Source organism: Anarrhichthys ocellatus, unplaced genomic scaffold (genome assembly GCF_004355925.1).
Source record: "Anarrhichthys ocellatus isolate YVR2014 unplaced genomic scaffold, GSC_Weel_1.0 scaffold41, whole genome shotgun sequence".
In the NCBI taxonomy this organism is placed as follows: domain Eukaryota; kingdom Metazoa; phylum Chordata; class Actinopteri; order Perciformes; family Anarhichadidae; genus Anarrhichthys; species Anarrhichthys ocellatus.
Window position 1 is genome coordinate 2,952,717 of NW_022280071.1, and position 14,204 is coordinate 2,966,920.

Sequence of the window (14,204 nt, forward strand, 5' to 3'; positions counted from 1 at the left end):
CGAGTCAACACTTCTGGTCCTATGTTCTTCAGGGGTCGTCAGTTTTTGAAGTTCAGTTAATTGAATTTTTAATGTAATCTTTGTTTTTGTTTCCTTGATAATGTTTCTTACTATTCATTTAAAGTTGATACAACTGCTGGCAAATCAAATATTATTAATATCAGGAAGTACTCAGGATATCTTTATCCAAGCACTTTGGATAAATAATATATTTTAATAAATCTTATGCACTGAACAAGGCTCAGTCTGCCAATCCTCAATACGCATCATACGCCTTACAGAGTTCTAAAGAGAAGATACAGGATGTTTAAAAAAACAACCTTTAATCACTAAACAGTGACATTGCATCCAAACAATCTTCCAACTGAATTCTTGGTTTTAAATAAATCATTCTGTTGTTTTCTGACCAAACTAAGCTTTATTTTTGCACATGGCATTCAGAGCAGAGTGGAATGTGGAACATCATTTGGTTACATTACAGAGCACTTAACGTTGTTCTCATATTGATATGCAGAGTTGCTGCAGGCTGCAGGCTCAGCATGACGTTCACTGATTCATCATAAAGAGACACACTGTGTACATGACCCTCATACACTTTACATGTTGTATCAAGCATTGAGCCATAAACTGTAGGGAGCAACAGTTTTTGAATAATTACCACAAACAATAACTACTGACAATTACGCATGCGTAAAACAGAATGTAAAAGCGTCGCTGCTGCTCTTTGTCATTGCTGCAGATGATGAGGATGATCGGGATCCTGAAAAGAGCAGAAGAGCAGTAAGCTGTCTCATCATGCAAAGCTAATTACAGAGTTTACACTTCCATCCGTGAGTGAAATACATGAAAGTCTGAGCTGTACTCATTTAAAATGCAGCACGTTGTCGGGGCAGGTGAGAGACAGGTAAGGGCAGAGAGGAAATCCCATCTGGTACAACTGATGCGGCCGTGCGCCGAGGACCACGGACGGACTGCGCTCTGCGCATGTCTCCGCAGACAACCCGAGGATGCTGCTGCGCATTTCGTCTTCGCTCCTCGATAAGATGCTCTCGATGCTAAAACCTTTTGATTTGTCCCTGCTCGGCGCGTGTCCTTTCGGCCTGTCCTGCGCGAGCGCAGCCAAGTTAGTGTTCCCCGCGCAACTGAAACTGACGGCGCAGAGCGGACCTCTTTCCTTGTCTCTTCCGCTGAACGCTGACCGTCTCTCCTCTGGCTCCCGGTGGAGGGACGCGCCTGGGACATGCACAGGGTCTATCCAGAGCGGAGCGTGTCTCGGAACCGGACATGTCTCAGGTTGGGGGGCGTCAAGCCTCCTCCCGGTGGACGCAAGCGTACCCTGGTTGAAGGACACTTTAGGTCTGGGAGGATTATGCGTCTGCTCCGCGTGGTTAAACTCGACAAGAACCGCTTTTGTGTCAGGTTGTGTCTCCACCGCCTCCGCGCCCTGCCTCGCTGGTGCCTCTACACCCGAGCCGGTCTGATGTCTCAGAGCGGATTGAGGGTCCCTGGATGGGCCCGGGCCCTTAGAGCGCTTGTGTCCTCCGACTTTGGAGTCCAGAGCCTCCTGCTGGCTCTTCGCCTTCCTCTTCCTCCGACGGTAGTTGCCGTTCTCGAACATGTCCAGACACTTGGTGTCCAGCGTCCAGTAGCTGCCTTTGCCAGGACGGCCCTTCTCTCTAGGCACCTTGATGAAGCAGTCATTCAGGGACAGGTTGTGGCGGATGGAGTTCTGCCAGCCCTGCTTGTTGTCGTGATAGAAGGGGAACCGGTCCATGATGAACTGGTAGATTCCGCTGAGCGTCGCGCGCTGCTCCGGTGCGCTCTTGATGGCCATGGCGATGAGCGCAATGTAGCTGTAGGGCGGCTTCTGCGGAGGCTCCTCGCGGGCCGGCACGAAGCTCAAAGTGGCGGGCACGACCCCTCGGCTGTCCCCTCCGTACAGGTAGATGAGCGGGGTACCGGAGAGGCTCAGAGCCGAGTGCGGCATTCCGAGAGGCGGCAGACGGCCGTGGTAGAGAGTCATTACGCCGGGGAAGCTGCAGTGTGTCCCGGGGAAAGTTGAGCCTGCTCCCGGAGCTCCTCTCCACCACTGACTGACTCCCCAGCCTCATGAGGGCCCCTGGAAATGTTAATAATTGTTGTACGTTTGCTGTGTTATGTTGACTTTGCACTGGGAAATAAATTGGCCATCATAAACAGTCGGTGGTGTTCTGAGCCCACCCACATTAATTAAAATTTCATTGCGCTGAAACTCCCTCGTGCACCCCCCCACCCCACCCCACCTCTCCGTCCAACAGCCAATGAGGTGCCGGGTTATTCCCTCATCTGTTTATAGAATTAGTCGCTTGATAAGTCTGCCCACCCAGGTCGAATCAAGCTGTGTTTATTTGGAAAAATTTCCGGGCACTCAATACATAAACGCACTGATGTGCTGTTTGAAATATCACGTCCACCCCTGACGCTGAGAGTTGCTCACACAGAGAGAACAAGCAAACATTGCCGGGTCCTCTCTGGGAGTTGCTGCGGGTTCGCTCATGTGAAAACAAAGTGTATAAAAGGGAAATGAAGTCAAACAATGTCTCTTAACTCGTGTCAGGCTCACAGCAGATCTGAGGACAGTCAATGATGGGTGACTGACCAGATACTATCACCATCACACTGCTACAGGCCTGCAGCTGCTTTACATGCATCCTCAGGGTCCTTATGTTGTGAATTATTATGAGACATGTATGTTTAATTATGCAACAGTAAGTTTGTGAAAAAGTTAGTTTTTTTCACATTTGTATTCAAAGAATCAGTTATATATTTCCAGCAACTGTATCTCCATCTTTATTGTGATTGTTGTATTTATTTATTTTCCTGAAAACAGTCAAATTTTAAGCAATAGATATTAAACTATAATTTGACTTTGAAGGAGTGATATTCATCAGCTATTAAACACATTCTCAGACATGACTTTAGCGGATTGATTTCTCTATCTGCTCATGATGACAACAACAAAGTGAGCGGCCCTTTTAATACAATTTATTTTTGTAAAACTGGTAGAACTGAACTCTTATTATATTAAATCTCTTCAGTTCCCACCTGGCTCAAATACAAAATATACAAAAGAAACAAGCTCATTTATTTTGTGTATTATGATGACACAAGAAACCATCCGTTTATATTCATTTTAGTGCATTTTCTGTATTTAAATATTCATAGCATCCTCCGTATCTTCTTGCTTTATTTGTGATCATTTGTGTCCTGCAATATTAAACATATTCATCTGCAGGTCTGTAGGTCACAATGAAAACATCACGATGACAGAACACTGAGCGGACAGAACAGCACACATGTAAAGTAGAAGCACGAATATTTGTGTAGTCGGCGGTTCTGGATGCATCTTGTTTTCATGCTTTTACAGCCGGACAAAGGTTCTGAGAATGACACAAGTATTGGTTTCACAAAGTTTGCTGCTTCAGTGTTTTTAGATCTTTTTGTCTGATACTATGGTTACTGAAGTATAATTACAAGCATTTCATAAGTGTCAAAGGCTTTTATTGACAATTATATTAAGTTTATGCAAAGAGTCAATATTTGCAGAGTTGACCCTTTTTTTTCAAGGCCTCTGCAATTTGCCCTGGCATGCTGTCAATTCACTTCTGGACCACATCCTGACCGACAGCAGCCCATTCTTGCATAATCAATGCTTGGAGTTTGTCAGAATTTGTGGGTTTTTGTTTGTCCACCCGCCTCTTGAGGATTGACCACAAGTTCTCCATGGGATTAAGGTCTGGGGTGTTTCCTGGCCATGGACCAAAAATGTCAATGTTTTGTTTTAGTTATCACTTTTGCCTTATGGCAAGGTGCTCCATCATGCTGGAAAAGTCATTGTTCGTCACCAAACTGTTCTTGGATGGTAGGGAGAAGTTGCTCTCGGAGGATGTTTGGTACCTTTCTTTATTCATGGCTGTGTTCTGAGGCTACATTGTGAGTGAGCCCACTCCCTTGGCTGAGAAGCAACCCCACACATGATGAATGGTCTCAGGGTGCTTTACTGTTGGCATGACACAGGACTGATGGTAGCGCTCACCTTTTCTTCTCCGGACAAGCTTTTTTCCGGATGCCCCAAACAATCGGAAAGGAGATTCATCAGAGAAAATGACTTGACCCCAGTCCTCAGCAGTCCTATCCCTGTACCTTCTGCAGAACATCAGTCTGTCCCTGATGTTGTTCCTGGAGAGAAGTGGCTTCTTTGCTGCTCTTCTTGACACCAGGCCATCCTCCAAAATTCTTCGTCTCACTGTGCGTGCAGATGCACTCACACCTGCCTGCTGCCATTCCTGAGCAAGCTCTGCACCGGTGGTGCCCCGATGCCGCAGCTAAATCAGCTTTAGGAGACGTCCTGGAGTTAGCTGGACTTGTTGGGCGCCCTGAAGCCTTCTTCCCAACAACTGAACCTCTCTCCTTGAAGTTCTTGATGATCCGATAAATGGTTGATTTAGGTGCAATCTTACTAGCAGCAATATCCTTAACATTCTGGAGTATATGCAAATTGCCATCATAAAAACCGAGGCAGCAGACTTTGTGATAATTTATATTTGTGTCATTCTCAAAACTTTTGGCCACGGCTGTACAGTAGAGGCTCACAATGTGTCTATTCTCTCTGAGAATTATTATCCAAACCTGAAGGTTGTCAAGATAAATCAAAAGGACCATGTGATGATTAAATCTGTTGCTGAAACACTGACTGTGAAACTAGGGCCTCTTTGTTGAAACCCTACAACACTATTATCTCCATTCTTTGCAGCGTGCTGTGAATAAAGACCATGAACACAAAAGCAACGTGTTTCACCTCAATCCTCATCTACTCACAACAGTATCAGACTGAAGGTGTCATGAGATATTAACTGTATCATTCTGTAACATAATACCATGAAGCAAACCTGAATCCTGATTTCTAAGGGATCTGATTGGTTACAGGGGTTTTCACAGGTGCATCTGGGTGCAGGTGATATTTCACAGGCTTTTAGGTTGATTGATGTGTCTAATGAAGATAACTGTTTTCTTAGTATTTCAGACTCAGCAGACCTGCTCCATATTTTAAAATCTTTCCTTTCCGATTTGGCTTGTGAATGGGCGGTCCCTGTCGGCTTCCGGTTCCTGGATAATCTCTGGTTCTGGTTCTACAAGATGGTGGGGATGGTCATCTGATTCAAAATGTTCACGGATTCCAAATAAAGTCCTGACAAGTTGTGCTTGATTTTTGCTCTCCATTATAACACACACACACACACACACACATTACATCACACATAGAAAACACTGTCATATCTAAATGACTCTGCTCATCGGATGAAGTTGCATGTTGTATTTACATCAACGTTGAACTAAAAGTGTTTTAACTGCCCGTTGAGAAGCTGCAGTCACTCTTTGGACCGTATCGCCTTACAAGGACAACATGGACAGTATTGTTTGTAGATGTGAGCATGATGCTTTATATTATGTATTTTCCTGTTTATAGGTCAAAGGAGGATTATAACAACTTTACAAGTGTGCACAGCTGGCCCCTGCTTACATTAAGGGTTCGGAGCTTTCAGTGGATGAACTCAGAAGTTTGGTCTTTTCTCTGTTTGTCTCTCAGCAGACGGTGATTCATTAGCAAATAAAACTAAACTATCATGCAAGTATCAGACGCGTGCAGGCCACAGCCAGCAGGATTTGACATTTTCAAAGGGCAGCTGCTGGAAAGATCTTTCCATCGTTATCGCTTGAGACCCATTTTAGAATTGAACTGATGCGAGAGCGTTTCTCTATCAGCCGCACGCTACAGACCAATGCTATGGCCGTTAAAGGAGACATATCGTGCTCATCTTCAGGTTCATACGTGTACTTTGGGTTGCTACTAGAGCATGTTTACATGCTTTAATGTTCATACTGTCTGTCTGAATATACCTATATCAGCTCTCTGTCTTAAACGCTCCGTTTGAGCTCCTGTCTCTTTAAGCCCATTCTGCTCTGATTGGCTTACCAGATAAATATGATGCACCTTTGCAAAGGTAGTTCTCAGCCGTGGGCGGTGTAATGAGCCTGCCGAGGCTATTGAATGAAGGCTGGGACACGGTCTGGAGATACGGGGTACGGCTCAGTGTCACTGGAGCTGCGAGGGTGGAGGGTTACGAATAGAGATAATGGTGTCTGATCCGCTGCTCTTTGGTTGCACTGGGCCTGACTTGTGCGCCAGCTAGTGAACCTTTTGCCAAGTGCAGACCAGATCATACTGTGAATGTGTTGTACCTGGTGAGATGACGTGTGACGTCTCCACTTTTAACTCTCTTTAAGGAATGGGAGTTCTAGATGATCTAGAAACACAGTGTGTGGGTCGGTAGACACCCCAGATACACACCTGTGTGCACAAGCACTGAGGAAGTGAGTTGTTCATGAGATGTCCCCTTTAAGACACATAAACTAAGGTGAGATAACAACATTGTGTCCAACATTCAAGAGCATTAATTCACCATACGACTAACAGAGCTCACTTGTGTACATCATGATTAACATCACATGATCAGTGAGAGAAATAATCTCACATAATTCAGAAAATGTTTGGTTTTGAGTAAATAACATCACATCACAGTCATTCAGCAGACTTACAGTTCAGAATCTATCACACCGTAGGCTCAGCTACGGAGCACTTTAGGGGTTAAGTGTCTTGCTCAAGGACACATCGACATGCGACTAGCGGAGCCAGAGCCGGGGATCGAAGGACGGCCCTGCTCTCCACTTAGCCAGTCGCTCATTGAAATAAACAGCTAACTGTGCTAACACCGCTAACAGTTCAAACAACGGCACAGTGCTGACAGAGCGTAGTGTTTCCACATCACACTTGTGTAAGTTGCTTCTAAACTAGTTGATGTCTGGGCGACTGTGGCTAAGTGGAGAGCAGGGCCATCCTTCAATCAGAGCATCGGTGGCTCGCTCCCCGGCTGTCGATGTGTCCTTAACCCAAAGCTTGCTCCCGCTGTGCCCACGGTTCAGAAATGTGATAGAATCTGGATAAAAGCGTCTGATAAATGAATATCATGCTCGTACACATTTAAGGTGAGCGCCGAGTCCCCATCAGCAGATGATTGTGAAGTTAAAGAATCGCTGATCCTCGATCACACCCTCAGACTGCTTAACAACAACTTCTCCATCCTGGTATTCTGTGATGGTGTCACAATAAGCAGCACTGTAGTGTTACTTACTACCACAGCCACTGTGTGTATGCGTGTTAGCTAAAGGCTGACTTTAATCCTCTGTATTATATTCATTGTCGTGTCCATTAAGGTGTTCACAGGCAGTTTTCACATGTTTGCAGATAAACTCCATCTCATTGGTGATCACAGTTCAATATGAGGTGTTTAGTGACATCTACTGGACAAACAGAGAAGTGCTTCACTCTCACAGGTGGTGCTGCATAGACATACTATACTGTATGTTAGGTACAGCATCATACTCCTGTATGATTTGGTCAAATCCACTCATTTCTTTGCATCAATAATTTCATGAAATAAAATAATCACCATAACCTGAAATTCTTAAAAACCATATCAGAAGAATCGTTTCAGAACTTTTAATCCGGACTTTTCTTCTGAAAGAGTCTCGCAACTTGAAATAATAAGTTGAATAAATGAATGTTGTTCACTACATTCTTGCTTAACACATTGGCATACTCCCAGCATGCATTGCAAGAGTTATAACCAGAGGTGTGACCAAGTCGCTGTTCTTCAAGTCTCATATTGTTTTGTTAAAACACATATATTTATTAGAACTGGTACTGAACTTGACAACAAGAACAAATCTGCGTAGTTCAATGTCGTTAATGTCTGCGACACACTTTTTAAAATCAAGGTATCAAGTGTTTCAAGTCAAAAGGCTCAAGTTCAAGTGAAGTCACGAGTCATTGGTGTTGAAGTTGCAAATCTTCTTTGATTTTGTCAAGTTGAGTCTAAAGACTTCACATTTGTGACTCGAGTCCAAGTCATGTGACCTGAGGCCACGCCTCTAAACGATCTCTGATTAGTTCCAGTACACGATGGAAGCTGTGTGCTTTCATACAAGTATAATAATATGAAATAATGATGAAGCTTGTTTGTAAACAGGCAACTATTACTCCCACCATATGGACTAAATAAGGCCCTACTGCGCCAAAAGGCTGTTTGATGTTAAACCCAACATGCTGCCAAAAATGATTAATGCAACTTTAATATTTTCTGTCAAGTTCAGTGAACAGATCATCAACCTTTCCACGAATATTTCTAGTTTTCTGCTGAAAGCACCAACAGAAAGCTGGTGAGTGGTCCTTGAGTTCAGAGTATTTCACTGTTCTAGTTGAATTAAGACAGCAAAGAACTTTTCTGCTTCTTTTATTTACGCTGGACGAGCTTCAAACGTTTCCCAGTGAACATGTACCAATATCTTTATACGTTAACATTAGCATGAGTGGACACTACGAGGAGACTGTAACAGATCACTTTAACCTTCAACATCTTGAACATAAAGCAAGGTCTGATCGCAGGTCACTGGATCCTCCGTCTGCTTCGGAACAACCAGATATCCCACGGCCCAGTGCACTACGGACTCTGCCACGGTGAACCCACTGAAGTCCTGCAGGTTCTGTCCCGACAGCTGGTAAGAGTAGGAGAAGCGCCGGCCGTCGCTGTGAACGGTGGGTGTCTTTCTGGAGACGGGTCCTGCAGGTTCACCCTGACTGCTGCTCTCGTCGGCCCCGGAGCCCGCCTGAGTGTCAAAGAGCCAGGACGGAGGGATGCCGCTGATCTGAGCTTCCTCCTCCCCTGAGGTGGTCGTCGCTTCTGGTGTCGACTCACTTCTCTTTCTCTTTCTTGATTTCCTCTCAACGGCCTCCTCCGCGTCTTTTTCCAAAATCTGGCTTTCTCGGTCCACAGCCGGAAGAGTTGGTTGATCTGTGTCGGTGTGGCGTTCGTCTAAGGCAGGGAACGGGTCTGACGGTCTGGTGAAGGGCTCTGGTGGACTCACAGAAGTGGAAGAAGCAGCCGTGGCGGCTGCGTGTTGGAGCTGCTGGTACGGCGGGGGGTTGCTGTGCTCTAATGTCTGCTGGGAGTCCTTGGAGCTGTGGACAGGAAGCTGCATGCTGGTTGAGATCACAGAGGGATCAGACCTGAAGTCTGGAGCAGCGGGCTGGTGCAGCGATGGGCTCTGTGTCGGAGACGCATCACAGGATGAAGTGACCAATGGTGGAGGAAACTTGTCCCAGTAGTTGGATAAAAGCTGGCTGTCGACATCGATCAAAGAGACAGCGTCCTCTTGTTGCATGCTGTCCTCCACGGGACACGGCGAAGTCTGATTGCCACCTTGATCGCTCTCTACAACTTCTGCGTCGTCAACAGAAGGCGGCGTGGTCTCTGAAGGTGGAGGCGAGTCTCTCTCTCTGTCCTCAGAAAGTCCACTCGCTGTCCTGCTTCCGACAATCGGAGGCGTTTGCATCTGCTGAGCGTCTTCCTCCGCGATGAGAAGACACTTCATGGGGACACTGAAACCTTTCACTCCCTTATATCTGACCCTGTCGACACTCCAGCTTGTGGCGGCGAATGTGTCAGTGTGGGTCGCCGACGGGTCGCAAGTAGAGGTGGAGGGCCGTGGGCTCGCTGCCGTCAGCTTCTCCCTGACGTCCTCCAGCACGGCCTGCAGGCAGTCGTGCTGCCACTCTCCCAGCAGCTCCGACAGATCTAACCCACACTGGGAGTCCTGCGTCTCCTGACCCAGCAGGGCCCTCCACGTCTTGCAGATCTTCATCCTGATGGAGGGCAGCGTCGTGCTGCAAGGAGTGCCGGCTTTAACCGGCCCGGCCGAGGTCGTGGCCAGCTCCCCGACTGATAAGACGAATCTGCTTCTGGTCTGTTCCAGGGCCATGTGGAACTGCAGCCGGTAGTCCCGGATGCACACCGTAGTGTTGACCAGGCTGGTGAAACACTCGCGGTCCTCCTGCTCCTGAAGGTGCTCCCAGGCTGACGCAGTGAGGATGGCAGGGATCTGGAGCAGTCCGTCTGACAGGAAGAGGAGCCCCGTGGGGCCCTCAGAGCCAAGAGCCTGGGACTGAGACATGTGACCCACCCCGATGACATGGGCCTTCAGCCGCCCGCTGCCGCTCTCCTCCTGACTGCCATAGCTCAGGATCAGACTCTCTATCCACGGAGACAGTCTGCTCTGAGCGGGTCCAGGCATGCTGGTACCTTCAAACTGCGAGTCTCCAGTTATGTTCCGTCGGGCAAACGTTTACGATGCTCATTGGTTCCTCCATCACAACATCACCACGAGAGCTGGAGACAAGAGACACAACATCTATGAGCCGTTATTAAATATAATGTATAAGAAGTTAGAGCTTAATCACTGACATCACAGTGATCTTTCCTGAAGCAGTGACCCCTACATCCCTCCTCCACCATATAATGTAGTTCTTACTTTGTTGTGTTTTTCTTACGTAGCGGATTGGACTACAAACTGCATTTCGTTGTGCTACCCTGTGTTGCACAATAACAACAAACGAACCTTGTATGTTGCACGATCCTCTCGTAGCTAGCATAGCGCCATAGCAGTCAGCGCTATTACCTTTGAGTAATCCTGCGCGTAGCATAATAATATCTACGTTTGTCCAAAGTTATGGCGGCGAGAGTTGTGTCAAGTTGGCGAGAGATAGCGGTGGCTAGAATGAAGACGAGTTTATTCTATGTATTGTTGTATGTACCAATACGATCACTATTACACTCAGTGAAATGAATATGTTCTAATTCATCACCACGTGCTAATTTACACTAATAAAAAGTGTACTAACACTATACTAGTTGGTTTAAAATGTTTTATTCACACCGGAAATACTGGTGGTAGCGTTATTCTCGGTAGCTTTGTGCTGGCAGTGTGGGTTGGTTTTGGTTTTTCTTCTAACTTGGTTGAGACATTTCGAAATCTAGACAGCGACTCAGCGAGAGGTTTTTATTTGTGTTAGTTTAAAACAAATTCCTAAAAATATATTCATATAATGTATGTAATGTCTGTTGCATCACCAATTGATCCGCAATTCCGTTGGTACGAAGGTTGCCATTGAAGTATTGGGACGTTGTTTATCCGCACGCGCCTTGTCTCGCTGATGCTGCATTCAGGTGCCACATGAATTCTACAACATCACGGCTGTGATCATACAATGTGTTTTCTTACGCAACTTATTTAAATCTATGTAACTAATCGGTTGTTTTTCTGCTTCTTGTATGACTCTGTTTGTTTATCGTTTATATTTATTTGGAAAGATGGGTAGCCCAAAATAATGGGTGTGTCGTATTCTCCATCTTTCCTTTTACCTTGAACGCAGCACGATACATGTTTTCACGTCCAGTTGCCACATTCTGTTGTAGTGTGCTTCGTGTTGTGCTGAGGCTGAGGGTTAGGTGCAGCCTATGCCCATAGAAAGAGAGAAGCGCACTCCGTAGTTTCAAGGTAAGTCACGTAAAAAACCGAAACTCGAATTGTCAAAAGGAAAAAAAAAACATGACATAACAAGTTTGGACCACCACATATGCAGTGCTGGGGCTCAAGCCTACGTGCGTGTGTTTGTAGCTTTAGCCCATTTGACAGTGCGTTGATTTGACTAACCACACACGACGACTAAGTTAGCTAAGTTACCTCTTCCACGGCTTCATTGTACGTCATGTGTCAGCGACATCGCATCGTCTTTGACATAGGAGCTGCTTGTGCTAAGTTACTAGCCTAGCCACAGACACAGCACGCCTGTTCAGCATCAGTTAGAGGAACAGCCTACGGAGCGAATGCTGAAGGACCGGTTTCTTACAAGTTTCTATTGTGAGAGCCGAATTGAAGAGTGTCCCCATGTTCATGTGTGTACAGTGAAAGCCTAGACATGCCCGATTCTGTATCGAGCGAAAGCGGTTCCAGGGTTTCGGACCCACAACATTCCCAGAAACTCCTCCGGGTCCTTCGCACCTTCTGGCAAGAGCAAAGTTTCCACGACGCGCTGCTGGTGGTGGATGGAGAGGAGCTGGCTGTCCAGAAGAACATCCTGGCCGCTGCCAGCCCTTATGTCAGGTCAGTCCCACCAGCGACCATACCAGCTCACAGCTCTTCTCCTGATGTTTGCCATGTCTCAGCAACATGGGCGTGTCCACTGGCACAATGCCTGTGTTGGAAGGGCATCCATATTCAGTTGTGGTGATGGTTCCCTGTTAGGACCAAGCTGAACTACAATCCCCCAAAGGAAGATGGGTCTACATACAGAATCGAGCTGCAGGGGGTCTCCATGGCCATCATGAAGCAGATCCTGGACTACATCTTCAGCGGTGACGTAAGCATGGAGGCTTTAGTGACATCCTTGTGCTTTTAAGTAAATGTGTGCCGCCTCTCCTTTATATGTTGTTGTGGATATCCATTTGGCCCGTCCTTCACACACAGATCACTTTGAGCGAGGAGACCATCCAGGACATGGTGCAGGCGTCCGACATGCTCCTCATGACCGACCTCAAGAACCTGTGCTGCCAGTTCTTAGAGAGCTGCATCGCCGCAGAGAACTGCATCGGCATCCGCCTCTTCTCTCTGCACTACTGCCTTCACCACGTCCACTATGCCGCCACCGAGTTCCTGCAGACGCACTTCGGCGACGTGGCGCGCACCGAGGAGTTCAGGGAGTTGCCCCCGAGCCGGCTCTGCGAACTGCTGGCCATGGAGAAGCTGAACGTGGGCAACGAGAAGCACGTGCTGGAGGCTGTGGTGCGGTGGTACGCACATGACCCGGTGGAGCGCAAGGTGGGTGATGCTTACCTCAGGTTCAGTGTGAAGATAAGACAGGTTATGTTCAACGCATTAGAATATTACTGTTTAGAATATTCATCCTGCGCTGTATGAACATCCAGCTGCACTTAAGCTGCTAATGAAACAGTGGCAAGAGATCGGTCTTGAGTTATCGTCCACAATGATCGGTCACACTACACACTACAAATATCAAGAGTCAAATTATTGATTTTTGTAGGAATGAAAACGAATGTAAACCAATTGCTGCTGGGACGATAAGTAAACACTAGAGGAACACGTTATAGCTTCCCTCTGAACTAACACGGCATGCCTTACGGCAAAACCGTATTGCATTGTTCAAGCTGCTCTAATCAAGGTTTTCATATTAATGGACTGCGGGGGACATAATAGGCTCCGCTCGAAATGTCAAACCCACAGAGAATTATTGCCAATTTAGCAGTTTCATTTGAGTGTCTTTCAGCTTATTGTTTAATGCCTGAACATGTAGCAGAATCAATATTGTACTTTTGCATATGAATGCTAATGTGTGTCTGCCAGATGTGGAAATAGGCAACTTTTTCACTATAGTAACTTTTTATAAGATGGTGATATGTCAGTGTTATGTTTCCAGACCGTTTATTTGGCTTCAAGTGCTGCAAGCTTTGTTTGTTCCATAAGCCAAAAAAAGGGAGTCCTCCAGTCTTGCATCTGTATTTGCAGGTCCACATGACGGAGGTGATGTCTGCAGTATGGCTGCAGGGCCTGGACGTGAGCTACCTGAGGGAGCAGGTAGGGGAGCTGTGAAGTGCCGTCCAGATTACAATGTATGCTTCATAGTCTGATCCACAGCGCAACAACTTGTGGTGAAGTGAACGTCTAGCCAAGTGCTTCACGTTGCATAGGCCTCTTCTGAGGCCAAACTCTCCTGGGCTAACTCAGTAGTTGTGTGCTGCATGGTATCCCATCAGGCCATGGGGGAGCCGCTGATGAGGGAGGTGATCAGAGAGTACTGCCAGCAGGTGGTGGCTGGCGGCGCGCTGCAGGGCGAGGCCATGCTCGCCGCCTTCAAACCCCGAGGTTACTCGGAGTGTATCGTCGTCGCCGGAGGGGAGGATCGCAAGTGAGTCACCGCCTTTATGTTTCAGCGTCATTTATCATCTCTCAATGGAAGCATGTCTGGAGATATCACAATACATCATAACATTGTCCTAATTGATAATAGTATACTAACTGACATTTTTAGAAGATCTGATTATTTTGCACAAAAGTTCTTACTTTAATAAGTATTCATTCACACAAGATATATATATCTATATATATCTATATATATAGATATATATCTATATATATAGATATATATCTATATATAGATATAGATATATATATATCTATCTATATATATATATAGA

At 46.3% G+C, this 14,204-nt stretch overlaps 3 protein-coding genes across 6 annotated transcripts; 1 reads left to right on the forward strand and 2 right to left on the reverse strand.

Moving 5' to 3' along the window:
• Window positions 1-354: 354 nt before the first annotated feature.
• On the reverse strand, window positions 355-2,134 carry foxl1 (forkhead box L1). Its single transcript, XM_031868066.1, has one exon. The coding sequence runs from the start codon at window positions 2,021-2,023 to the stop codon at window positions 863-865; it is 1,161 nt and encodes a 386-aa protein (XP_031723926.1). The 5' UTR covers window positions 2,024-2,134; the 3' UTR covers window positions 355-862.
• Window positions 2,135-7,022: 4,888 nt separating this feature from the next.
• On the reverse strand, window positions 7,023-11,149 carry acd (ACD shelterin complex subunit and telomerase recruitment factor). Of its 3 annotated transcripts, none has more exons than XM_031868054.1 (2): window positions 11,064-11,149; window positions 7,023-10,322 (listed from the first exon to the last, which is right to left on the reverse strand). In XM_031868054.1, the coding sequence occupies exon 2, from the start codon at window positions 10,225-10,227 to the stop codon at window positions 8,500-8,502; it is 1,728 nt and encodes a 575-aa protein (XP_031723914.1). In that variant the 5' UTR covers window positions 10,228-10,322; window positions 11,064-11,149; the 3' UTR covers window positions 7,023-8,499. The 3 variants fall into 3 exon arrangements, with proteins under 3 accessions (XP_031723914.1, XP_031723916.1, XP_031723913.1); XM_031868056.1 differs by having other exon boundaries at window positions 10,870-11,113; XM_031868053.1 differs by having other exon boundaries at window positions 10,552-11,113.
• gan (gigaxonin) lies at window positions 10,892-14,086 on the forward strand. 2 transcript variants are annotated; one of them, XM_031868057.1, is made up of 7 exons: window positions 10,893-11,159; window positions 11,304-11,490; window positions 11,899-12,096; window positions 12,238-12,352; window positions 12,460-12,810; window positions 13,516-13,584; window positions 13,764-14,086. In XM_031868057.1, exons 3-7 carry the CDS (start codon window positions 11,912-11,914, stop codon window positions 13,917-13,919), a joined length of 876 nt encoding a protein of 291 aa, XP_031723917.1. In that variant the 5' UTR covers window positions 10,893-11,159; window positions 11,304-11,490; window positions 11,899-11,911; the 3' UTR covers window positions 13,920-14,086. The 2 variants fall into 2 exon arrangements, with proteins under 2 accessions (XP_031723918.1, XP_031723917.1); XM_031868058.1 differs by lacking the exon at window positions 11,304-11,490 and having other exon boundaries at window positions 10,892-11,159.
• Window positions 14,087-14,204: the final 118 nt, after the last annotated feature.

What these genes read in the sequence shown, in the direction of transcription:
- gan (XM_031868058.1), top strand. Translation starts at nt 11,912, where the DNA reads ATGCCCGATTCTGTATCGAGCGAAAGCGGTTCCAGGGTTTCGGACCCA. An exon ending in GCTGCCAGCCCTTATGTCAG is followed by an intron (nt 12,097 to 12,237) that starts GTCAGTCCCACC and finishes GTTCCCTGTTAG; the next exon opens with GACCAAGCTGAACTACAATC. An exon ending in ACTACATCTTCAGCGGTGAC is followed by an intron (nt 12,353 to 12,459) that starts GTAAGCATGGAG and finishes CTTCACACACAG; the next exon opens with ATCACTTTGAGCGAGGAGAC.
- acd (XM_031868054.1), bottom strand. Translation starts at nt 10,227, where the DNA reads ATGCCTGGACCCGCTCAGAGCAGACTGTCTCCGTGGATAGAGAGTCTG.
- foxl1 (XM_031868066.1), bottom strand. Translation starts at nt 2,023, where the DNA reads ATGACTCTCTACCACGGCCGTCTGCCGCCTCTCGGAATGCCGCACTCG.